The 25,421-nt window shown below is 41.3% G+C and overlaps 1 protein-coding gene across 3 annotated transcripts in view; it reads right to left on the bottom strand.

The window, feature by feature from the left end:
• slc24a4b (solute carrier family 24 member 4b) overlaps positions 1–12,961 on the bottom strand; it is a 34,746-nt gene extending 21,785 nt beyond the window's left edge. For all 3 annotated transcript variants that reach the window (XM_079342153.1, XM_079342154.1, XM_079342155.1), the window contains exons 1-2: positions 12,599–12,961; positions 5,766–5,873 (exon numbers count right to left, since the gene is read on the bottom strand). In XM_079342153.1, coding sequence (XP_079198279.1) covers positions 5,766–5,873; positions 12,599–12,761 — 271 coding nt within the window. In that variant the 5' untranslated portion in view covers positions 12,762–12,961. The remainder of the gene's footprint in view (positions 1–5,765; positions 5,874–12,598) is intronic.
• Between the last annotated feature and the right edge of the window lie 12,460 nt (positions 12,962–25,421).

Below are 25,421 nucleotides of genomic sequence, written 5' to 3'. Positions count from 1 at the left end.
GGGAAAAGGTAAACAAGTCCCCCGGGGTGAGGAACAGCTCTGCAACAACAAAGAGAGAGCAGAGCTACTTTGCTAATGTGACCGTGCGCATTTTAAACTGGTGTTATGTCCTTTTAGGCTTCAGATATGTAAACATACACAGATATAGAGATGAGTGTCCTCAGCAGACACACATCGCATATCAGATACACACACACATACACACATTTATACAATATAAACACACACACAGCAGAATATATATATATATATATATATATATATATATATATATATATATATATACATACATAAAATATATTTGCACATTGCACATGTTTGACTACATGTTGAAATGTAATCAACCACACATGTATTTATATAGAGCGATAAGCAAAAGAAGCACTACTTAAAAAGCTGAAGCATGAGAAGGAGTAAGAAGAGTCTGCGCACGTTACCATCTTTCCCCCCCCAACTGTGGTGATCACAGTTGACTGGAATTTTAGAAAGCAAGACTAGAAAAATGCGTCACAGATAAATACGAACAGAATGTGAATAAATATACATAAAGAGGTCATGTTTGTCAGCGCTGCACTGCGCAGAAAGACACTATCCTATGCAGGTGCTTTAGCCTGCTGTTGCCTCTATCTCTCTCTCTCTCTCTCTCTCTCTCTCTCTCTCTCTCTCTCTCTCTCTCTCTGTCCGCTGCATTGTTTCAGGCACTGGCATGCAAGCGGGAAGCAAACCGAGGTCACTTTCCATTATGCACAGCAGCCTAATCCCTGCTTGTATAATTCCCTTTAAAATAGGCTTCTTCTGGTGTTTCCCTGGAGTTGACCAACCTGCATTCCCACTTGGACTGGCCGCTTCATGCTGGCAGATTTACACCTCATTCTGTAGCCAAAGTCTCTCCCAAAAAAAAACCCTAAAATAGTTAATCCCCTTCTTGGCATCAAATCCTGCCCTTTGTCTGAACTTGCTAATAACAATTTACAAATAAATTAAAACACTGCAGCATGTGTAAGATTACCTTCAATTCAACACGCCAAACTTCCATAATCAAATGCGGTCAGATTAACACATTGTAGAAACTGTACTATAACCTTTTGTTGTTCACGTCTGCTTTCTTCCCCATTGTCTGCATGCACCAGGCCATTTAAAGCCACCCAAGTGGGAGCTTCCAATATATGACATTAGCAGCATCTTTATTAAAAGCAAATTATTCCTCCTACAGGACATTAGGCACGCCGCTCTGCCCCCTCTCCAATATTCTGTGCTGCATAGTTGGCATCAGTTTGTCCCACATGGGGAGGGGTAACATATGAGAGAGCATAATCTAATATTCTGTGTCCCCGAGTAAACCTCAAGTCTGTCCTCAGCAGACACGCATCTCTTCACACGGCCTGGCAGCGCTCGCAAAACATCGGAACACAAATAGAAACACGGTTGTTCCAGAGGTTTTGTAACTTGTCAAATTTAGGTGCGAAATTAGAGCACATGTGTCATCCGTCATGGGACTGCTACAGGGGGAAAGCGTCTCAGGGGTGTTATGACTCAAAGTCTGCATGTGACTGTTGAATAAGGCGTAATCAGAGGTTATATGAGACTCCTGTGCTGCACTCTTTTGTAAATTACAGGCACGTATTATAGTCGAGCAGGAGCATAAATAACATTTTGGACAGCACCTTGTGCTTCCCGAGAGTTACGGCCAATAAAAGAGGCACTTGTGATGAATGGTGCCCGAGCAGCACAAGTCTCAGGACAAGCAGCACAACATTAGCACCCAGTGAAGCCCCATGAAGGGCTCCCTCGCTGATCACAGAAATAATGATGAGGAGAAGGCAGGGAGACAAACGCATGCCGAGTGTAATCTATGCAGCCCACAAACAGCGGCTTAATTAAACAGCGCTTCAGATGTTGCACACACTCAGCATAATAATCCCAATAATAATTCTCATCCAATCAAGGCCGGGTCCATCAACAGCAAGAGATTCCCCCTGAAGGAAGTGCACACCGCCCGTGCCGTCACTGCTGGATCATCAGCTCTGGACAAACAACTGCTCAGAGAATCGGGAAGAACACAAAAACGAGAACTACTAACTGTGAGACTTACATGTCCACCAACATGAGTTCATGCTGTTGGGAAATGTGGAGTTAGTCCTTCCAGTTTTAAAAGACATCTGAAAAAAAAGCCAGCTGAAAATCTGACTCATTGTCTCTCTTCGAAACAACATTTTACGAATGCTCACCTCTTCCAGGGAATAAAGTGTGACTTTGTAGAGTTTAATTATGTTTGTTCTGTCTGGATTGTGAACGCTAGCAATCTCCCGCCTAAAATAAGCAAAGACTGTGCACTGATATTCTCCATTCGATTAAAACAAATTAAAAACACGTCTGATCCTTTCGATTTTGATAAGAAGCAAATTTCCATCCTGATGCAAGGATTGAAGTTTAGCTGTTGAGCCCAAGTGACAGCACTCTGTAATATTCCTCATTAACCACTCACCTTGTTACAGTTGAGTGACCATCTTGTCTCCTTTACACTACACTGCATCTAGTGTTTGATAATGCATCTGATGGAGCAATGCAATAAATGCGTTTATCCATCTAAATTATGTACAGATCAATTATTGATCTAATTAAGCTGCTGATATATCGGCATCAGATTTACTTTCTCTCCCCAAAATCAATATGGGTCCCAAAAGTCCTGTATCGGTCGAGCCCTAGTATAAGAGACCTCTATGTTTTTTTATTCTACAATTTCCCAGTTTGGGATCAATAAGGTACATTAATCTATCTTTGTGCCATTTCGCAGTATGACACTTTTTTTTCCAGATTATTATGAAAAGCATAAGAAAACACTAAGTGCACATTAGCTGCCGGGCAGATAAAATAGATTCCTGTGACATCAACAACTAATCTAGATTGACAGTTCCGGTTGTTACATACAATACTGTCAAATAATATTCTTTTTTTTTCTTCCTCTTTTGCAAAGCTTAATACAGCCTTTCATAAATCTCTACATCTAGAGTGTGAGAGTGCAAAGCCATAGTCAGAAAATTCTCAAAAAGCCCAAACTAAGTGATAGTTTTCTTTAAATTAAATCCACGAGTCACGTGACAGATAAAGCTCCTTGTGTGATTTTAACAGACCAAGAATAAATCAGCTTATTATGAAACTCTGAATGAATTGAGTCCAATTGTGTTAATACTTACTGAGTGATTTCTCATATGACCCTTATAAAAACTCCTAGGACATGATCAAATCACCCGAGAAGTATATCGTGCACATGGGGAGAAAAGGTGGAAATGGAGAAAGAAAATGTGTCTTCAGGCTTGTTAATTTTTTTTTTTTTCAAAATGCACCTAGTTTAAAAATAAGAAAAAACTTTTTCCTCATGACAACAGTCTTTAAGCATCAGCTGACGTGTTTGAAGTCTTAAACTACAACAGGATTATTCACAAGACCCCAAGCACTAAAGAGTCATATGACCAGCTCCCACTGACCAGCAGCACCGGGGGCGAGGGGGGGGGGATAAAGGAGGACCAGAGCTGGAGAGGAATGTGTTGAAGGTGAAGTACAGTCTGGATCCTTCACTGACGAAGACATTTGAATGGAAAAAAAAGAAAAAAAAGGTAATCCTGGAGGATTAGAGGGAAAACTTTCAGCACATAATCTTGTCATTTGGCGCTCATTTCAAAAAGGAACCCAACTGGGACTCCGGATGAGTTTGCATTTGAAATGGCCACAATACTGAATCACTCATAGTAGTTCAAGAATCATTCATTTTCCCCCTTTTTCTCTTTCAGTAACAAAGCAGTTGACAATCAGTAAGTCAGTGGACCCTGAGGGATTCTGGCTGCTGCCACCAATAATATAGCAATAACCAGTTAGTCCTTACTGGGTCACTTGTGTTGCTGCTAAAAAATAGAATGTACATATTCAAGTTACTACCTAAATTATCTGCCCCTGATGTGATCCTCTGTGTGCTGGTCAACACAAACACTAATACCTATCTCAATACTGAGCTGCATCACACTTAATTCTTCTCCCCAGTAAAGACAGAATTTAGGTCTTGAAAAGTTTTAACTATGACTTTGGATTTAGCTATTTTTCCATTCACAACAAGGTTTTCCTAAAAGGTTTGTACAAACATGAATTAAAGCCAAAACTAAAAAAAAAAAGTAGTAGAAGACAGTTTGAATTGGAAACATGTTAGTTAAAAAGTGGCACAGATATACAATATAGATATATAATCGTTATATAGTAACATAGTTATCTTAATTCCTTAAATACCCGAGATAAGAAATCATGATTATTTTATTCTGTTACTCTTTTTTAATGTACTTATATTTGTCTGCTCTATTGCTTTTCACCCATTTTCTTGTGAGTATGTTTTCCTTTCATGCTTTCTGTTTATGCGTAATATTTGCATGTATACTCTAGGAGCAGAAGCTGAAACGGCCTTATGGGACTAAACCCCTAACCCCAGCAGCTCTTTATTCTTTCCATAAGGATCATGCCGCAAGAACACACAGCTCAAGTCACGACTGAGGAAATTTAAATGTAATGCAAATGTAAAACAAAAACAAACAAATGGTTTGTCCACATGCTTGTGCACCTCTTCACATCAGTTCTCTCCAGAGAAAGTCAGCTTTGATGTTTTTGGTAGGAGGTGCAGATGTCAGCAGTGTGAGTGGATCCGTCAGCATACAGTCCAGAATAACTAATTATAGAGAATGCTGCTTTCCTTTCAAGATGCTGTAACATAATCAATACTGCAGTCTTTTAATAGCTCTCTCAGTGCTTATTACAGAGAAGTGATCCAAACTGAGTCAGAACAATAGAGGCTCGACCACGAAGTGAATTAAAGCAGGATCAATCCAAAAACCTTCACAACTACTGGGTGTTACTTTGAGCTTTCCCTGCATTTTAATTAAAGTACTGTTGTTGTTTCTTTATCCGAGTTGACCCAAAGTCTTCTATTGATCTTCAGATTGTTATCTCCATACCGTGTGCATTAATTTGCAAAGTCTGAGCTTCATGCGCAAAGATTAAGATAATCAAATCTTCAAGAATCTAAATTGTATTTGCAAAGATTTTCCCGTCTTAAAAGGTCTTAGTTAAGACTTAAGTTGTCTTGGGTCTTGTTTTATTTGCACACTTACAAGATCTTGACTGTATTAGTGTAGAAGTACTTTGATGTAGAATTAATTCAGTTTTTGCCCGCATGGGTCATTGTCACTTCATAGTGTCGTTGTGGCTAGTGTGTTAGAGATGTGTTAGCTAACATTAGCTGGATTTCATCTCCAGCAGACATGAAACAACCTCTGCAGAAAGGTATGTCCGATATTAACTGAGCCTTTCATTTATTGTTGTTCCATAAACTGAGTTTTTCAAAAGGAAATATCTGGACTCTTTGTTTCAAATCTTGTGCTAAGCTAGAGCTAAAATTAACAGCTGCCATTTAGTGGTAGTGGGTGGCATACAATGGCTTTTAAGTACTGTTTTGTTTGGGGGAGAAAACACTGTTTAATCTCTGTGTAACAATTCAACTAATGAGAGCTCTGACGGTGTAAAAAACAAACAGCAACGTTGCATAAGGAAACCAAAACAATGCACCAAAAGTAGTAAAAACACTCTTTGGAACTGAAGTTAGCTGCAGAAACTCTTTTGTAGGTTCATCACTATAAGCAAATGTATTCAAACAGCAGTCATTTAATGCATTGTGGTTTTGAAAAAAAAAAATTGTTATGGAGAAACAGCAAATTCATGTGTTAGTATACCTGGTGCTGAACAGTTCTGAGGCTCAGTTTCGTTCTCTAGTGCCGTGGCCATTAGCCGTCTTCCCCAGTGCTCAGGATCCGGATATCCCTCCACTATCATGCCATGGCCTGCAAAAGAACACAAAAACAGCTTTGCTCATACACATTCATCAAAAAAAATATATCTTTGAGCTATGGTGCAAGTGTTCAGCATACATAATTCCAGAGGTTAATGCTCAAGATCAGCTGCAGCAAATCTAAAAGCTTTTTTTTTTTTTGCTTCTGCGAAACCTGGAAACTCCATTTTCAAAGCACAAAAATAAACAAAATAATGATCACAGTCATTCCTGTAGATTACTTTCCCTCTCTGTAATCCTGTAGGGAGGAACTTTTTTTTTTTAATACAAAAGATATCCAACATTTATATGCGTGCATATTAACACATCAACCTGCAGCTGCTGCTGGGCCGTTATATTTTTGCGGGTGCAGAGTGGAAGGAGAAGCGAACAAGTGTCAATTTTTTTTTATTAAACTGCTCTTAAGCCGCTGTAATAAGGACATAAAAAAACAGTCCTAAATCTGTTACATAAAATCAGTCAAAACGAGCTGTGCACCACTTCATCTCAATATTGAGGCATGTTTGAGTTCCGAGGCTGTGTTGTTCATCGACAGATAAACTGTCTGCCTTTTCCCTTCTTATGTAATCGGGGTGGAAGACATTCATGCAGCAGTTGACTCAGATGATCTCAGCGTTGGTTCACATCCCCCCCCCCCCCCCCCCCCCCCCCCCCCTATGTGAGTGAGTGTTTCCCTATGAGCCTCCTAATTTACATTCTGGTGACAGCTCCGAGGAAGTGATGGTTGGCACAAAGGAGGACAATACAGCAAATTTAAGGGTTACAAATTGAACCATATCTTGAATGCCGATCTCTTAACAGAGCAAAGACATTAATGTGTGACATCTCAGGGCAAACATATAGATCTAAGACCTAGACGGAGGAATACACCAATATCATCTGATTTCAGTGACTTGTTCCTTTGTAACTGGCAGTGATTTCTAATTTCTTTGATTGCCTAAGGAAAGCAAACAAACTATCACATTATCAGCCTGAACGTTGTTTTGATGGATCAGTTACCAAGCAGCAGGCTGTTTACACAAACATCCGACACTGACCACCCAACAAACTGAACATTCACTTTGCTTTTAGCTGTGTTTAAATGTCAGACTGTTAATATGCTAAACCCTCTACAACTGGACTTGTGACTAACGTGTTTTGGGGTTTTTTTTATCTCAGGCTTTATTGTGTGACTGGGAACAATGATACAAAAGTTTAATTCAATTGTGCTGAAAGACAAATGATCTGTAGAGCCAACAGGAGATGTAATGTCTGTCGTGGGCGACTTACTTCAAGAAGCAATATGTAAAATATCTACTGAATTAAATCATCAAATTACCTTACTACAGACATTAAGGAAACACATTTAGTTAGGGAGCTAGTTTCTCTGACAACAGTGAAGCAGCCAGTATGTCCTCAGTCTTGATTCTGGTCCGAGTCGGTCTGTTTTTGTTATGAGCAGAAAAGTAGGCGGTTTTAAGGCACCACAACACAGCTGTTTTGGACACTGCTCGGTTTGCCAGTCAACATGCAAACCAACAGGTGTTGAAACGATGTAGGCTGGCAAGCGAACAGGTTCACATATAACCTTTTAAAGCCTCTGCATTTAGTCAAAATTAAGATAAATATTGGACATGATTTTGCAAAACTGAGAGAGGTTAGAATGCAGAAAGGTTTCCGTGTCTGTAACATGGCAACCTGTATGCACGCCTATTCAAAGGAGGAGAGACACGAGAAAACAGCTCTCTCCATAGTTTTGAATTTGAAATTATATTAAATGATTACAAAGACATACCCCAGGAGTCCGACTGCCTGAGAAACCACAAGTCAAGGTTGACTTACAGTCTCAAGGTCATTTGATGACTTGTCGTGTACATGACATAACTCGCATACGCATCTTTAATGATGTAACAAGCAAGTAAGGTCGTGTGTCCTGCCTGTCTGTATACTGCTACTGGATGCCTTGAATTTCCCTCGGGATCAATAAAGTATCTATCTATCTATCTATCTATCTAGCTGATGTTATCATTAACAATTTTTTTCCAGCACCTGATTTTTTTTTTTTTTTTTTTTTGTGGGGGGGGGGGGGGGGGGTTTCTACAGCAATGGGTACTTCCCCATGCCATTTTCTGCAGGCATCTACCTGCACCGGATGGTATTTTTGGTGCTCATCATGACACAGAAATGTCTTCATTAAATGCCTTTCAATCCTGTTACAGTTGGACAGACTGACAATCAGCAGGCGCTGGACCCACAGACTGTTCATGAGGCAACTGCAGCTGCTCCTCCAATCCACGACACTGAGGCTCCAACCTGTTCATCCTCACTAAGCAGCTCTGTTTCCCTCTGCTGCCTCTGGTCTCCAACTTCTGTGTCATTAATGGCACAACAAAACACAATTTAATAGCAGGGCAATGGCAATTTAAAAAAAAAAAAAAAAAACATGTGAACACTTTGCCAGCTGATGATCACTGTGGTCACACAGTGCAATAAAAAGAGTCTTGTGTTGGGCAACGGGGCTCGTATTTCACATTAACACGACAAACTGGTTGGACAGAGCGGGTTATTGCGATGTTTTGGAAAATAATCCCTGACTTCATAAAAGATTTAACTCAAAGACCTACATCGAGCCCTAAATTGCAATTTCTTCCACTAGTTATGTGTGGAATCATTTGACCACAACTATGAAATCTTCTGTTTTCCAAACAGGATCATTTTTTTTTGTTTCCTGAACAACCACACAAACCAGGACGAGTGTGTTTGTTTACGTTCATATAACTGGGCTGTTTGTTGTGCTGTGCCCCCCCCCCCCCGCAGCCAAGCATGTGAAAAGGGAAAAACAATGAGGACATGAGTCTGTCAGTATACTTCTAGGCAGGCTGGAGGTAAAATAAGGGCTGCAGTCATCCGTGGGCATGACTCACTTTGATTAAGCATCTTATTCCCCATGTTTAATGACCGCAGTGTTTCGAGTTCACAGAATTTGGTGGGTTTTGATTAAGCCTAGTTTACTTCCGTTTGTTTATCAGGAAGAAATCTGCTGTGTATAACAAGCAGAAGAGTTTTTTTGGATTTAAACGTGCCATAGATCCCACAACTTAACGCGTTGATTTAGATTTTTTCGAGCCCCGGAATAAGGGATTTTTGATTTTGAAGGCTAAAACTCACATAAAATCTGGTATGAAAGTAGACTTCCTCTGAAGAGTGAACTCCAACTATTCGTTTTAAAAAGATGCAGAAAAAGAAAAACCAACAATATTCAAAGACTACTTTCTTGAATAAGTTTAAGATCATGTAATATATTCTGATATTTTTTTGAAGACACCAAAGCACTTTTTATGCTTATGCTTAGTGTGGCATATTTTTCCTATCCAAACAGAAAATTACACAAACAAATATCTGTCATGGGCCAAATGTGTCACTTGCACCTCATGAATAAATCTGTCCTCTTTTCATAGGTTAATAAATGTAAAACCTTCAGATTGGCTGCCCATCATATTTTAACACTTAGAGGGTCGACATCTTGTATAGCATATCATATGTGTTTTGATATTTAACAGTTTGAGTGACATCACGTTTGATTTATAGTACATTAATTTTTGAGGGACACATTCTTCTTCTTACATGTAACATAAGTCATGAAATCTGTGCATCTCTTGATCCCCAGCTCCTGCAGCGACATGTCCAATGTGTCCTTGGGCAAGACACTTAACCCCACTTAGCTCCCGCTGCTTCATTTGTGGCATAACGAGTGTATGACTCAAACAATCTTTATTTTCTTATTTATTTTCTCTTGTGAATGGAATTAGTCACGTTACATCAACAACCTCTGCCACCAGTGTGTGTGTGTGTGTGTGTGTATGTGTGTGTGTGTGTGTGTGTGTGTCTGTGTGTGTGAGAATGGGAAGGTGTGACAAAAGCATTTTGAGCAGGCAGAGAGACTAGACAAGCGTATTTCCTATTGTAACAAATCGGAACATTTCGTTTGTTAATCATTGTAAATCAACAAGGAATCAGCTGTTAACTAATCCTCCATGTTCTGATTTTAGAACTTTGACAAAACATCTTAGAAAAAAAAAATGATAACCCATATTCAAAAAAGGGAAATGGGCAGTTATGTGAAAAATCATTAATCATAAGCTACAGCCGATGTAAAGCAAAACAGTCGACATTAGAGTTTAAGCTGTCGTAGAGGTTCATGTGTGCCTCCAACTTACAGTCGATGTTTACATTGTTTGATACACACATGGCATAAAGCCATGAAATTTATTTGATAACTGTAGTGCAAAGAAATGCAATGTTAGAGACACTATATGCCCTGTAATCACATAAATGACCAATGGGATAAAAGGTTGTGAGGGAGGGTGGAATGTGTGAGCAACAATAGCACAGTGGTAATGCCATCCTCCTGTTCTGCTCTGCAGGGGGATAGACCAAGGACAAGCGTTCATCAATCTTCCTGTGCGGTGAGCATGGCTCTCCTCAGAATAGTATTCACCTTTCTGCTGCCAAAAACATCGCCAGCCACTCCTCCTCCTCCTCCTCCTCCCCATTTTGTCAGCCTTCTGCAGCTACCTGTCAGAGCCGAGCCCTGCCCTGCTTCTCAAAGACACCTGTTCTTCTCCCTCATGCAAAGCTCCATCACACACGCACACACACACACACACACACACACACACAAACTTAGCGCAATCAGCATGCATGACAGCATGTCATGCCCCACCCCTCTTTATGGAGATGTAACCCAGGAGTAGTACATCAAATCCCATCCATCTGGGCTGTACAGCACATCAACACACCCACACATCGCTATCAATCAAATCGGTGATGCACACAGGGTGCAGGTTGTTTTTTTTCCTAACACTGACATGACAAATGCTTGTTCCTGTTGTGATGGCAGAACGATGAGAAGGCCACGGCTATTCAATTAGGCAGATCTGATTATGGTTGAGAGCTTTAGCTTTTTTTCCCCCCCTTCTCGTGCGTGTCACCTTGAAATCCCACTATAAACACCACAACCACTACTGCTCCCGCACATGGCCAGAGAGGCTGAAACTCACGAGAAACAGCTTCTGTCAAATTCCCTCACATGACAATCACTGTGTGAGTCAGGCAAACTTGATTAAATGTGGAAAAAAAAAGGCAGGCCATTAGTGACTAGTGGTGGGTGGACGTGAGTTGGAGGGGATGTGGGTTACTTTGGCTCCCAATGGGTGCTTTTAGAGATAACAGATTTGCACTGGCATGTATGATATCACTCCAGAATAATCTTTTAAGCCTCTTGTTGTTTTTAATGTAATTAATAAAAGTCCTGATACATGTGTTGGCAGTCTGACAGTAGCTGCATTGAATTATCTAGCTCTTGGGACTAAGTGCTTGCAGATGGATGGATCCCAGGTCATGGTCCGGGTCTTGGGTTCAGGGTTAGAGGCATTAAGAATGAGGGAAATGACAGAACCCCTTATCTTGCAGTCCCAAATGTTTTGAATATGCATGCAGCAAAAATGTTTCCAAAATCCATGCTGTCTTATTGTTTCCTTCACATGAACTACCCTGAGGGTGTGTTACGTCTCGTTAACCTCTGATCCCGTTGCTGTGTCAGATATCATTCTTCACCAGCAAAAATGTCAAGGTTAGTCATTAGATTACATAACTGTGTGTGAGGCTGTGTGGGATGCGCTGCGTGTGTTTGCACGGGCCCGAGGTAAGAGTTTGGTATGTGCGTGTGTGTATGCGCATGTGGGGTAGCCTATGTTGTCTGGAGTTTGAGTGTGCGCGCATACCAGCATCACGCATGATCAGCCACCAGTCGTTTGCTCAGCGCACACCCCGGGCATCATCTATGAATATTGCAATATTCGGCGGGGCAAAGCATCCCAGTGTTTAGCCCCCAAACCCACCTCCTCCACCCCCAATTGAAATGATCATCAGTGGCCTCTGCGTAAAATATCAACATCCCTCGATGACCATGCGGAACCTGGAAGCGTGATGATGCTGTTCGGGTGTGATTAAGGTGATCCAGGGTGTGCAATAGTGTGCAGTGGTGTGTGAAGCCCTGGGCCAGCAGCGATCATGCCAGTATGATAAGCATTAGCTTGAGCTCCAGTGTGCTGTTAGTGACTATGCTTCTGCTTCAAAGCTAAAAGAATGAGACAGATTTAGGAGGGGGGGAAAAAAGCCAGACAAATCAGAACAGAATTGCAGTCGTCTGGGCTGGTTTGGTTGGTGTGTGCATGTGGAGCATGAAGTGTGCGTGCGCCGTGATTATGAGCCTGCCTCTCAAATTAAAAACGTGCCGCTGCCACGGCGCGCACACTGCGGCATCCACTGACAGACAGACGAATGTGTACTCCAATAATAACATAGAAAACGAATGCCGTGACCTGATCTTAACATGTGCATGTGACTTAGTATAGATGGGCCAGAATTTACGACATCACACTGAGTTGTGTGCTGCATTTGGATGCAAACTTAATTAAATGTGCTGGACATGGCATGCATTTCGGATAGGAAGATGGACCTGCTCCTATGTGAAAATATAAAAACAAAAAAAACAGTTTGTTACAATGCCCTTGACATTAAAGCGTATTTCCGCAAGCTGCAGCTCTCTCCTATATATTCGGATTGATATTGGCGCGTTGCATGATTTGACTGCAGATTTCTGCTCCGTCCTCAGCTCCCCGTGCCCCGGTGCATCTCTCTCTCCCTCCCCTTCCCCTCCACACAGACAACACTCACCTGTCTTGGTCAACAGCGCAGACATGCTCCACGCCACGAAGAGGACACTGCAGATGAAGCACACCTGCACGAAAAGCATCTCCCTCCTCTTGCGAACTTTAAATATCTTCGCGATTATTGTCTTTTTGGACACGCTCACGGTGTCGGTGTCGTCCCGCTCCATGTTCGCAGCTCGGCCCGGTGGCCACTTTTTATTTTTTTGCGCCCTTGAGAGTCGAAAGAAAAGAAAGAAAAAAAAAAACTGCCGCCCCGCTTTTGCCTCTTCTTCACACGGAGCACAGCCGAGATGTGGTCCTCATTTCAAGCCGTCCAAGGCGCTGATGAAGAGTAGTGAAGCGGACAGTTTCTCCCCTCCTACTTGTCTGGGCAATGACACGGCGGTCAAATTCCGACAGCCTATATGTCTCCAAATCAATTCAATGCTCCTGAATTCGGATTCTTCGAGAGGGTAAGTAGCTGACAGGCTCCCATTGCAATGTGCACCCCGTCCCGTGACAAAAAAAAAAATCAGCAGCAATATCCTCAATCCGTGTATTTTCTGTGTTTGGCATCAAATGCGTCAGCGTCCGGTCGTAAACATGGGACGGCTCAGCTGCGCCGTATCGCGAAATCCACGCACCTGCGCCTGATAAGTGAAACCAATCTGTGTTCATCAAGGTTAATTGTTGGATTCGGGCAGCAGTCGTGCCGCTCGCTTGGCTCGGGCGCCTCCCCCTTCACGTGAATGCCTCCTCTGTGCAGGGGAGGAAAAAAAGCCGATCGAGTTGGTGAGAGATCAACTCCCTCTTTGCATCCAGCTGCTCTTTACTATGCACCCGTCAATGCGTCCAAATGAGACTTGGCCCCTTTAACTTTCTCGAAGAACAAACAGCCAGTAGAAAAAAAACATGCCTTTTCTTCTTCTTTGGTTTCTCTGCTGTTCACTGTGAAAACCCAGGACAGCTGAAGATCTTTCAGGTCATTTACGCGTGAGATCAAACGCCAAGACAAGACACTAAAATCCCACCACCATCATAGCGGTATGTTATGAAACCAAATCCAAAATCTCTCTTGGCCCCTTTAATAACTTACCTGCGTTCCTAACACATAATTCAGGTTACCGAACTTCAGTGTGGCAACACTCTGCCACAATGAGTGTCTAAGTTTCTTTGAGTTTTTAATGGTTTTTCAGAGAAAAACTTCACACAAACACAGCTGTTTGGCCTCACAGCATAATAAAAGGAGACCCCTTGTTTGCCAGTGTGGCAGTAATGAAATAAATGTGAGTAAAATATGTCCTGTGAGTGATTGTAATGGGCCAAACAAGTAAAATAAGGAAAAAAAATCAATTGTGCTGTAAATCAAGAAAAGCATTTACTTCACTTTTGAGTGCTATGGATTTCCATATGAATGTACACGTCAGCTCAAAATGCTGAGTGAGTTGGATTTAGCCCCAGCTACACTCCTAATTAGTGTTTGATAGTTGGCAGCGCAAACAATGTGTCAACTCTGCAGGCCAACTAAGGACTCTCAATATTTGGTGTAAGTTATAATCACCTGGAGGTCGTTCTTTGTGTCACAAGAAAAAAATGTGGACAGGTTAATTTTCTGGGTGTCATCATGTATATACAGTAGATCAATATGTCAGTAGCTTTAGACTTTATAAGTAGCCAGTGTTCAACCTAGATACTCCAACGTTATTGTCTAGGTTGTTCATATTTCTATACTGTTTTCTTAACACCCAGACAAGGGAGATTCAAAGCAGTTTGTTCTAAACTCTAGATTACTAGATTAAATGCCACAGCAGTGTTGGTAAGAAAAGAAAAGCCCTGGTACCCTGTCATTTTCTCTAATGCAGATCTTAATTGGTATTAACCAGCTAATGTGGCATGATATAGTCAATTCCAAATGTAGAACATGTAATCGCTGGTCCATTAAGTTAACTGCTGCTTCCTTTCAGAAAAATGCAGCCCTCCTGTTTTTTAATCGGTATTCAAAACAACAAGACAATAGCTTGTTAGGTAGTTGAGTTGTGTAACAGTAATTTATTTGTGGCGGCCTGTGCATGAGGCAGGCTTGTTGTTGGCCTTTGTTCTCCCACTGGAGATGGAGGCAAGCCAGCAAAGAAATAGTTAAGTTTGAGTAACTTTCTTAGCTAACAGATGACAACAAACAAACAAGATGGCGACCACAATAAAGGAAAAGTCAAGTTTCTCACAGTAAAAGAACAGTTCAAAAACCAAACTATGTGAAGCTTCAACGTGTAACCTTCCAAAACCCAAAGTGTAAAAAAGACAATGTTGTAAAAATGGAGTTTATGGTGAAAATATCTCTTGGCAGGTTGCAGTGACATTTCTGTCCATAAAAAAAGATGTCACATTTGGATATTTGGACAAAGTCAGACTTTCCGTTTCCAGCTTTAATGCTATGTAGCTTCTTCTTCAACGGGCAGACATGGGAGGGTTGTTGATATTTTTGTCTAGTTTGGGGCAAGAAAGCACAATGTCTTAACACTTGACTGAAATATTTTCTTGAATTAACAGGTGTCGGGGGACTTGCAAGGCTGCAGAGCAGAGGCTGCTTTTGTTGCCTTCAGGCCTGTGGGTCACCTTAGCTGCCAAGATAACAGACAGGAAAGCTGCCGCGCCCTTATAGCAATCTACGGACACAGATTGACAAGGCTGAAGCAGCATGTCAACTTTCTCAGCCACCGCTGCTGCTCACTCAAGCAAAACCTCAGCTACATATAAGGGTCAAAGGCCAAACACTCAGAGACATCTCTAGCAGACCAAGGTTATGTAAGTTTAGGACTGCCCCTGTCTGTACAGTAGGAGGCAGACTTAGAAAAAAAACAAATTACCAAGCATCCAAGACTTTCTGTGAAGGCTGGGAAGGACGCCGCAGGTTATAAGTCAGTGCTCTCGGAATCCGTTGCCATGTCTTGTCTTTACCCTGCAGCTTGGATTTGTATTTTTTGTTGCATGAAAACACATAAACACATACACACATAGACATCAACATGTGTGACCTATGACCATGCCAAGGGATTAGTTCCCTCCAGGCCCCTACCCGCACAGCAGGCAGGCAATTGGGGAGCAATGCCAGGGCCTGCTTACAGAGATTTAGCCACTGCTGTACACTCCCTGGCTTGGTGAAACATACACACATGGCCTCCTTTGCCGTCTGCAGGACCCAGAGAGCGACTGGGATCAGCAGTAGAGATAATATCCAGTGTGAAATGTGGTTTTAGCTGCGGGGAGACAGCAAGAGATCTGCTCTGTAGGAGTTTTTTAATGTGGGCAGAATGTCAAAAGGAGCAGTCAGTGTAATGTAAATGTGTTGTTTGATATAAATGCCAAGCATGTGTCACGTCCTTGCACAACAGATCACTAATGACTCGACGACAAGGGTGTTAACGATGAACTGTGTGAGTGTTGCACAACAATTGTCGGTTTGACTAAGCGTTGTTCATTTCATATCTCACACCATTTATTGCTGCGATGATTCATGAGGTTTATTCACTGCTTCAACGTAGTGATAAAGATCTAGGCTTTCAGGGCCATATGGCAAAACAGTAGCAATTAGAAGGCATTATTGATTCCCAATGGGGGAGCTCATTTTTCACCGGTCAATTCATACACAAACATTATCGACAGTACAATCATAGTAAACACCAAGTAAATAAATAAATACCATTGATACCATTTGCTGTGAGTCAAAAACAAAACTAGAAACATTTATGAAAATATCGGACTACTGCAGGAACAAAGGGCCTCTGAGAGGTTGAGTAGCACATTGTGGTCGCACTAGTCACTCTCTGAAGGAGCTTCTGACTCCATTAGAACACCATGTGAAGGATTGCTTTGAAAGAACCACATCGTTTTTAGATTGGTCTTCAGTCTTACAGCAAAGATGCCCCTCAAGTGAGTCTGGGTTAATGCCGATCAGAGTAAGCTTTTTTTTGATCAGCTTGTTGATGTATTGGATGCAAATATATATTCTTATTTGAACAAATCACTGTATTTATATTCTCTTAATTTTCTCTGAGTGCAGAGCTGCACTAACATGCAGATGTGTGTTTATAATTGAAGCATTAAACAACTCGCAAACAAAAAGACGTATGTTTGGACTTCACCCTAGAACAGTAGTTGGTTCACATGATGCAGGTTGAGTTTTTGTGATCAACAAAGATATAAGATGTACAGTGGAGCTGTGAGGGTAAGAGTCACCAGAAATAAAGGTCTCTAGGTTAAAATAACATTTAAAAAAATAAATAAAAAAAAAACTCTGAGTGTTGCCTTAAAGTCAGCATTTCTGTGTTCAGATGGTTCAAAGGGAGAAAAGGGCAGATGCAATACAGTATGTCCTTTCACAGTGGCAACACAGTGCTGGGATATCCCGTGTAGGTATGGGGCGGATTCTGCTGATGTGCGTTTGTGGTGGATCAAGATGACAAGGTGACACCATGCCAAAGAAGGAGGTGTGACACTGTCCATTAACGGACTGCTGGCATTGTAGCTAATATTTTACCAATTATCCAAAGCAATTAACAGATGGAGGGAAAAATGCTCTGAACTCTTCTTTCCCCCCCTCAATCTGCCAACTTTTGCTGAGCCCATTTTAGCCAACGGCTGGTACTAACAGTGCTGTACCAGCTCGGTCTACATGCACACGCACAGCAAATGTCTCTGGAGACCTGCTGATTTTGCTCCTTGCATAAGCTCCTCAGTCAGCTGTGGGAAAAAATTAAATATTAATCACGAGTGTTGAGCATTCTGTGGCAGCACTGCAGGTTTATTTGTATGCCTGCTCAGGTGTGAAGAGTAAACAGGGCAGAGAGGAGCAACATCGAGTCTAATCTGTGTATTCTGGAGGCAGCAGCCATCTCCTGCACTCTCTTCATCTTCCAGGACATGAAAAATTACCCGTACAGCTGTCAACAACAAAAGTCGACTCAGTCAACCCGACACAGCCTACATCAGCAGCCGATTTTAAGATTCACATGGTGCCTTCCATACTGTAAGTACAAGACAGGTTTAGGTTCTCCAGAAAACAGCAAATTGATGATGTATGTATCCTTTACTCCTCCTGACTGAGTTATGAATAAGCCAAAATAATTTTTAACTTTTACTCGCACACTTCTGGGAAAGTGAATTTTAAATCACAAACAAGGTGAAGACAACTGCTAGCTTTCTTAGAGAGTCTGTTGATAAAAGGGGGCAGGACATTGAAATTCAACAGTGTTTCATTCTGAAAAAAATAAAGTACCCCAACAAATTGACAACAAATTTTCTTCAGCTTTCATAAATGTTTCCAAGAAATGAAAACTCTGAAACTTTGCTAAAATCCTCTTCACAATGATTATGGTTGTTTGTTGTATTGTTGGATTAGGAATGTAGATGAAAATCAGTTAGAGAGATATATGCTTTATAAATTGTAAAAAAGTAATAATACTACTTATTATATCTACTATACTGTATATACATGTGAGACTCTAATTCATATAATCCGATTTGTTTGTAGAGTTGGAGATGGTCATTGGAGTTTGTCATTTGCCATTGCCTTCCTTTTTGATGCTGCTGGGGAAAACCTTGTTATGCCTTTTAGAACAGAGCCAAACCCAAATTATGGTTTGGGTTCGAAAATGTAATGCTGACTTAAAAGGAGCATCAAAATAATATAATAATATAATCAAACAATGTCTAACATTAGCATACAATGTAAACTGGTGAAACAAACTGACCAAACTGTTATTGGTCTGCTATATGTGCTGCAGACAGTGCTGAGAGTGTTGAAAATAATGTAGCGAGTGAGTCCAATTTCACTCAACACAATATGATCAGTTGTAAATCCCCCCAAACATCTTGTTCTATCAACAAGCTTCATATCAAAAGCACATCTGAAAACATATACGGATACCAATACAATAAAAGGCCCATATTGGCAGACTGATACGGGTTAAGTTTTAGTGGAAAGTTTGTGATGTTTTGGGCAAGAATGTTCAAGAATGTCCACTCTCCTTCACTTAACACCTATTAATGTAGGCCTAAATAATAGTAAATTTAATTCTGTTATTGTAGGAGATCTGTCTCTTCAACACTTCTGCTGAAAAATCTCAACACTCATTATGCTAATTGGGCCTCAAGCTGTTACTGCTTTTCATTATTCTGATGACAAACTCCACACACAGTCCTCCTAACTCTTCCCATTTTCTAACTGTCTTCAAACTGCCTCTCCTCCATCAAAACATCACCTTCATCCACAGGGCACAAGACATCCATTTGACTCTTTGAGATGCTTTTATTCATTTGGGCATGAGCATCAGGGCTGTGTGAAATTGGATGAAGGGTTCACTGTTCAGGGGCTGCTCTACTGCATAACAACAGACAGGCTGGAGGAAAAAGAGCATATCTGAGAGAGACTTACCCTTTTGTAATGAGCTGCAGACAAATAACTTCATTATTCTTTTGTCTGCAGAGAAGAAAAAGGAAAGGTTAGGCAGGCAAAAGCAACCCTTTCCCCTTGCAAAAACACAGTTAAGAATCCTGTTTAAGTCGACCACAGAGGTTATTTCCAGCAGAAACATGGAGCCAATTCATTCTGGGATGATAGCATCAGAGTTTTAGAGACAAGGCCACAAAGTCTGTATTAATGCAGGCAGCAATGCTCTGAAAACAGAGGGCGAGTGAGGGTGAGTTCCTTCTCTTCATTCACTGTGAGCTGCAGTTGGAGGGCTGTGCAATAAAGTCAATGAGCCCGTAGATTTCCCTGCTGTGTGATTTGTTCACACCTCCATATTGGACACAAAAGTTATAGGCACAGTGTAGTAGGTGGTTGAGTAGGAGTTGTTAATGTCACAGTGTTATTGTGCATGAGCAGGCACGAGGACTGGAATGTGATTTTTGACAGAAAAGTGTTTTGTTTTGTTTTGTTTTGTTGTGGTTGTTTTTTTGGAGGGGTGGGGGGGTAGACGTAGCGCACCATCAATATTCAAATAAGAAGATCAGAGCACTGGTCTTGAAAGTCCTGCACAGGTGAAAATGCTGTATGATTTATTTGTGTGGCACTTGAAGGGGATTCTTAAAAGTCTGATAAAACATCCATGATTATAATGCTATTTTAGATTGTCTGTCATGAACTTTGGGGTAGAATGTAATATTAATATGAATATTTAATAACTTTAATCTTTTATGTAATTTTAGATGGTTGAGTAATTCTAAAAATTAGAACCCAATTAGCTTTTCAATGAATTTGGCAAAAGAGCAGCAGAGAACAGAGTGAAAAGATACTTAAAGGCAGGGTAGGTACTTTTCTCCAGATACACTTTTTCAGATGTGGTTTGAAATTGTCTTGAGGTCCTAACAGACATTAATAACCCATGTGCTCTAAAAAAAAGGAACAAAGGAACAATCCGTCGTCTGTAGCAGTTGTGAACACGTGAAAACTTCAACGTATGTCTGCAGTCAGCAACCGTTTCATGAACCAATCATGCCTCCCTGTCTTCCTGCTTGTTCTCTACCCCATGCATGAACAAGCTTAAACTCAAAGCATAAGATAAGGTCTGCTTCTGGATCAACGACCCTGATGCATTTAAGTGAGGGGCGTGGCTTTTGAGGGAGCACAGAGGGGAGGGGGTGAGTGAAAATGGATGCTACTATAAAAATTATCATCATAGTTTTTCAAAAATTACCGATACCTGCTTTTAATTCTGCTGTAAAGTTGTTGGGATTGACTCGCCCTCTGAGCCAGCCTCAAGTGGCCACTACAACAGAGTGTATAAGGCACATCGACAAGAGCTTCTTTTTGGTCAATATGGAGGTCTCTACTTGCTCACATAACAACAAGTAGTAAAATGGGTGGAAGATCATAGCAACAGTAAGTTCACCATTTAAAAATTAAACATGGTTAATAAATATGTCTGAAATATTACATTAAATGGTAAATAGATTTTTTTTTGGATTTTTTTTTTTTGGATTTTTTTTATGAAAGGATCCAAAGCCATGTTGGGTCTTCAGGCAACCAAGTCTCAGATCAGTTAACTCTTGCACCATTCAGAATAAAGTTTTGAAGTCACCACTATTGTGACGTAAATCTGGCTCAAGTCTTTTGGGTGACACAAGGCCTTCAACTACTTGGAAAACAAATGTAGCCTTCTTCCTGGACACTATCTGAATGGATCTGAAGTAGCTCACTTATATTGTGCTATGTGGTGTTAAAGCAAGCAGAATAATTTGGACATACTGTTTGACTGAGGTCTGCAGGCCACCACTCACACTGCTGGCATCTAAACTGAACTGCACGAAGATAAACAGTCATAGTGCTGAGTCACTTCTCTGGATTCACACTCCTCGGTCTGGCCTTGGCTCGTTTTCACATCAACATCATTCTCTGCTGATGATTCAGCCTTATTACACAGCCCCTTGTCATGCCACAGACTTGTCCTGAGTTTAGGAGAGACGTCTGCAGGGGTAAACAAAGTGCGAGCTAATCCTCATCATGTTTCCCGAGCTTGAATTAATCATCGGCAGGGTCTCCTCACAGCTCTCAAGGCGGTGTCAGCCATGCCATGTCAGATAAGGCCGGTTACTTCTGATGTGCTGAGCGGAAATAGCAGGCCAGCCAGGTTACATTTTGCTGACTGGCTGGAACCACATGTCAGCCTGAATGCAGTTTGCTTAAGAGGCTGATACTGCCCTCATCAAAGAACGTGTTCCCAAATTCTCCTGCATCTCCTCAAATGGTGGACAACCAAAATGGTCCGATCGGTTTTGCTCCAGGAAGAGAAGAATGTCCTGTTTGTACACAAGCCAAGCAAAACAATCTCATGTGATCTGTCCTAAATATCCACTCACACACATATGATCGCTAAGTCATCCACATGTCTCTGCCAGAGAACAGAACAGGATCAGTCCCAGCCATGAATGCACCCAACAAAACACATTGTTCCATCAAAAAGAAAAAACAGCAGCTGCACCATTGTGGATGTTTGGATAATCTGGCAACCAGTGCCTTCATGGATTTGTGCTCATGAGCAATTCCTGCTTTGTGGAAGGTTTGAAGAGCAGTTTGCATAAGAGGATCACATCCGTAATGTTGTAATCCAGAATTCTTGCACAACATCTTCAAGAGTGGGTGGGCTACATTGGTCCCTTAACTAAAGGACCTCACTTCAGGAAGGTGCCAGTACAGATGGATTACGATCAGAAGCAGGAATTAGGGAAGAGATGGAGGAAAGGAAAACAAGGACTTAGAGGGGAGAAGATGTGTGTACAGTGAAAAATATGAAAAGACTAAAAATATGAAGCAAACCAAAGACTTTTCAGTCACTAAAAGAGCATAAAAACAATCCTGCTAGCTTGCACTGTAAATACTTTTTTTCTTTTAGATAAATGTAAAGAGCTGGCAGCAGAGATGCCATGACATGACTTCAAGGAGTAGTGTCCTGTAATTTAAAACATCATTATACTGTTGAGGGCATTTGTCCTGTTGCTGTTTTAGATCCAAACAGTACTATAGTGTTGAAAATTGGCCGTAAATTAAAAGCAATTGCTTACAGTGTAGTGGTTAGTGCACGTGTACAAATGCTTAAGTCTTTGGGGATGGCTGCAGTCCCAGGCTCGAATTCAACCTGTGGCTCCCTTTTGCAACTTTCCTCTGTCTCTCTCTTTTCAGTTTTTGTCTCAATCCACTGTGTGATCTCTGAAATAAAGGCCTAAAAAGCCCAAAAATAAATCTTAAAATGGCCTCACAAACTGAGTTTTTGTTGTTAAGCTTGGCACTTAAACTTTGGGAAATAATAGTCCCCCCCACACACACACACCTCTGGCTGTCATATTCATGAAATGATCAACCCCAAGCTAAAACGTTAGCTCAACTTCAATTTCAAATTAACAAAATTGGTTCCAGTGAAAACTCTCTTAGTTGTCAGTCATTTTAAATAATTGGCAGTATTTTAACTAAGCAAATGCTATAAAAGTTTCCATGATGTGTTTAAACATGCTAACTGTAAGATGTGCTTTAGACAGACACAGAAATGGTGTTGATTGTTCATTAGCACCTTTCTGCATCATCGTTACCTTAGGTATGATTTCTCATTAAAACATCTTGGAAAATTCAGTATTACAATGTCCTTTCATTTCATTAGCTTATTCCCTTAGCTTGGGCTTTTGCAAGGTTTTATTAAAAGCTTGATGTTTGGAAAGTAAAGGCTTTAAGTATATATAAATGTTTCTTTATTCCAAATTGTTTCTATGTATTATTTTAAAACCCTTAAAACAAAAGCTACTAGTGCTGGTCATAGGATTTATGCTATGTTTGAATATTATGAGGTTTCATAGAAATCTGTCCCCTTTTCACATTATTACATTGATGTCATTGGCATTAAGTGGTCTGCTTAGTGAGTACACCGGGGAATTCAAAGGGGATTAAATTCATTCATCCTCCAATCCACACAAATGAATGGAAACAAACCACCAAGATGCTGCTTTTTGAGTGCAGCTCTGTGCCAATGAGTACAGTATGAGCGGTGGAGTGAGGGGTGCGCACCCTTGAGCTAGGTTATGGACTTATGCTTTGACATAAATGGCTCTGACAGATTGGCAGGGGCACTTGTTGATTTGAGAGCAAATCTCTCGTTGGGCCTCTAGGGGGCAGAGTTGCCTCGATGCCCCAGGCAGACTCTGCCCTGCGCTGTGGGCTTAGCTGCTCGTTACATTAAAACAGGGGCTTCTGTGACAGAGTCAGCATTATGAAGGCTAAGAGGATTAGCTGATGGACATTTCTGGCGTCCGTGGTCAATTATCAAAATGAAAAGCAGTGACTGGGCAGGGCTGGCATGCTCTGTGGCACTGAAGAGCTCCTCTACTCCTCCTCCTCTTCTTCTCTGCTCGAGCTCTCCATCTCTCACTCAGCTTGTTGTCACAGGTTACTGAGGGAGGGAGGGAGGGAGGGAGAGAAATAAAGGCATCATTTCTGAACATGAAAGTTTTGAGTGTCTCTCTCTCTCTCTCTCTCTCTCTATCTATCTATCTATCTCTCTGTGAGCCACGGATTAAAAGAGAGCATTTAAATTTTAATGTTTCTAAAGTGCAAAACTGTATGTTATGCAACTGTATAAAAACAGGCCGGCACGTCATCCTGCCATCCGTGCTCAAGTCTAACTCCTCCAACCATGTGCATGATGAACATCCCTCCACATAAACGCACTCTCCCACTTCTCTGTGTTTCTGTGTGAGTGCACCCCCTTATGTGTGCTGAGCAGGCTATCAGTGTAGGAGGAGTCTCCCCCACTATGATGCACATGTGATGTAGGAGAGTTCGGGATGATGAAGAGGAGTTGTAAAGAGGCAGAGAAAGAAGAAGGGCTTGTTTTGGTTGTGTCCATAAAAGTAGCATTCTGCAGCTGTCCGTGTTAAAGATCTACCCTGGGGATTCACACAACACTGCAAACGTAATCAACTGAGTCAATGTGCAGAGGACACATCGCTCCAGCAAAATGACAAGCCCAACCTCACCTCCATCCATGAACCGCCAGCAGCATCCCCGGCTTATCACCTGACTTTCTAATACACCGGTTAGACCTCAGTGAAGCACAGCAGAGGTGAGGCTGGATATCCATGTGTGCCAGAAAAAGATAAGAAAACAAACCGCTGAAGCATTTCTTCTTCTTTTTTTTTTGACCCCAGAAAAACCAGCCAGAGAGATAAACAGTTTTTGTTTTGTGTTTTCTTTTTGCGTGGAGAGACAGTTACGTAAAATAAAAATAGATGGATGTTAATCATAGCTTGCTCCATACCTATCAGGCTGAATAATATTCAATCCCAGTTATCATTTCAGGCACAATGTCATCTCACTGCTGTATTACTGATGGTCCTGCTACATGGGCAGACTTGATATGGGTATTCAGAGGCAGATTAGATGCAGCTGAAAAATGTCTCCATCTGCTGTTAACTCAGTTACTAGTTCACTAGTAGGAGAACAATAAACCCAGGGAAACATTCTTCAGTACCTTTGTTAATATTTTTAGTTGAACATAATACACATTAATTGATACATCAAAATTAACCTGCTGAATACAAGTATTTTGCCCCGAGTCAGCTGTTTCTTCTCCCTCTAGTGAGAATGTAAAGACATTTAGAAAACTAGCTTCATGATGTTATCTCAGGTCAGACTGTGAATACATGACAGTACATCTCCTGCATTTACAAGCTGCATTTGTGGGAACTCAGACAGGGGAAAGGTCCAATTAAAGTTCATGAAAGATTCTATCAGAATTGCATCATGGGAAAAGTAGTATACAGTTGGTTTTGTAACGACCTACATGTTAATAGACTCTATAGACATTGTTTTTGTTGATGTCTATTTCTGTGTTTTTCTTGTTTATTTTGCAGATATAAACAGACAGCTTTCAGTTTTAATAAGCCTGACTCTTGAAAGGTCAGAACTTCATGCAAAAGAAAAAGTTACCTCCCACTAATGTTATTTGTGTGACAAACTGTGACAGTTTGGATCTTTTTCAAAACGTGCACTACACCCTAGCCCTACCTACTACCCCTCCGTTTGCGCGTCCACGCGGAGGGCCCGCCATATTAAGTCAGTCTCAAACCACTTAGCGGGGAGTGATAGTGGGCCATAAAACCCTCCGCCAGCGAGTCTGCACCGATGCCGACTTGATGATCACTTGTAACGCCGATAGCGTCCGGTAGTCACGGAAGGAGCGACCTCTATAAAAGTAAGTTCTGTGTGTAAGTGTTTGTACAAACCAAAACACTGCTCCAACTAAGATGGACATTTAATATCGTCATACAGTCGTCAACATCTTCACGTGTTTATTGTTTTGAGGATC

The sequence above is a fragment of the Symphodus melops genome (assembly GCF_947650265.1).
Source record: "Symphodus melops genome assembly, chromosome: 1".
NCBI classification, from domain to species: Eukaryota; Metazoa; Chordata; class Actinopteri; order Labriformes; family Labridae; genus Symphodus; species Symphodus melops.
The sequence above is the reverse complement of the archived record's forward strand: the minus strand, read 5'-3'. Positions and strand labels throughout refer to the sequence as shown.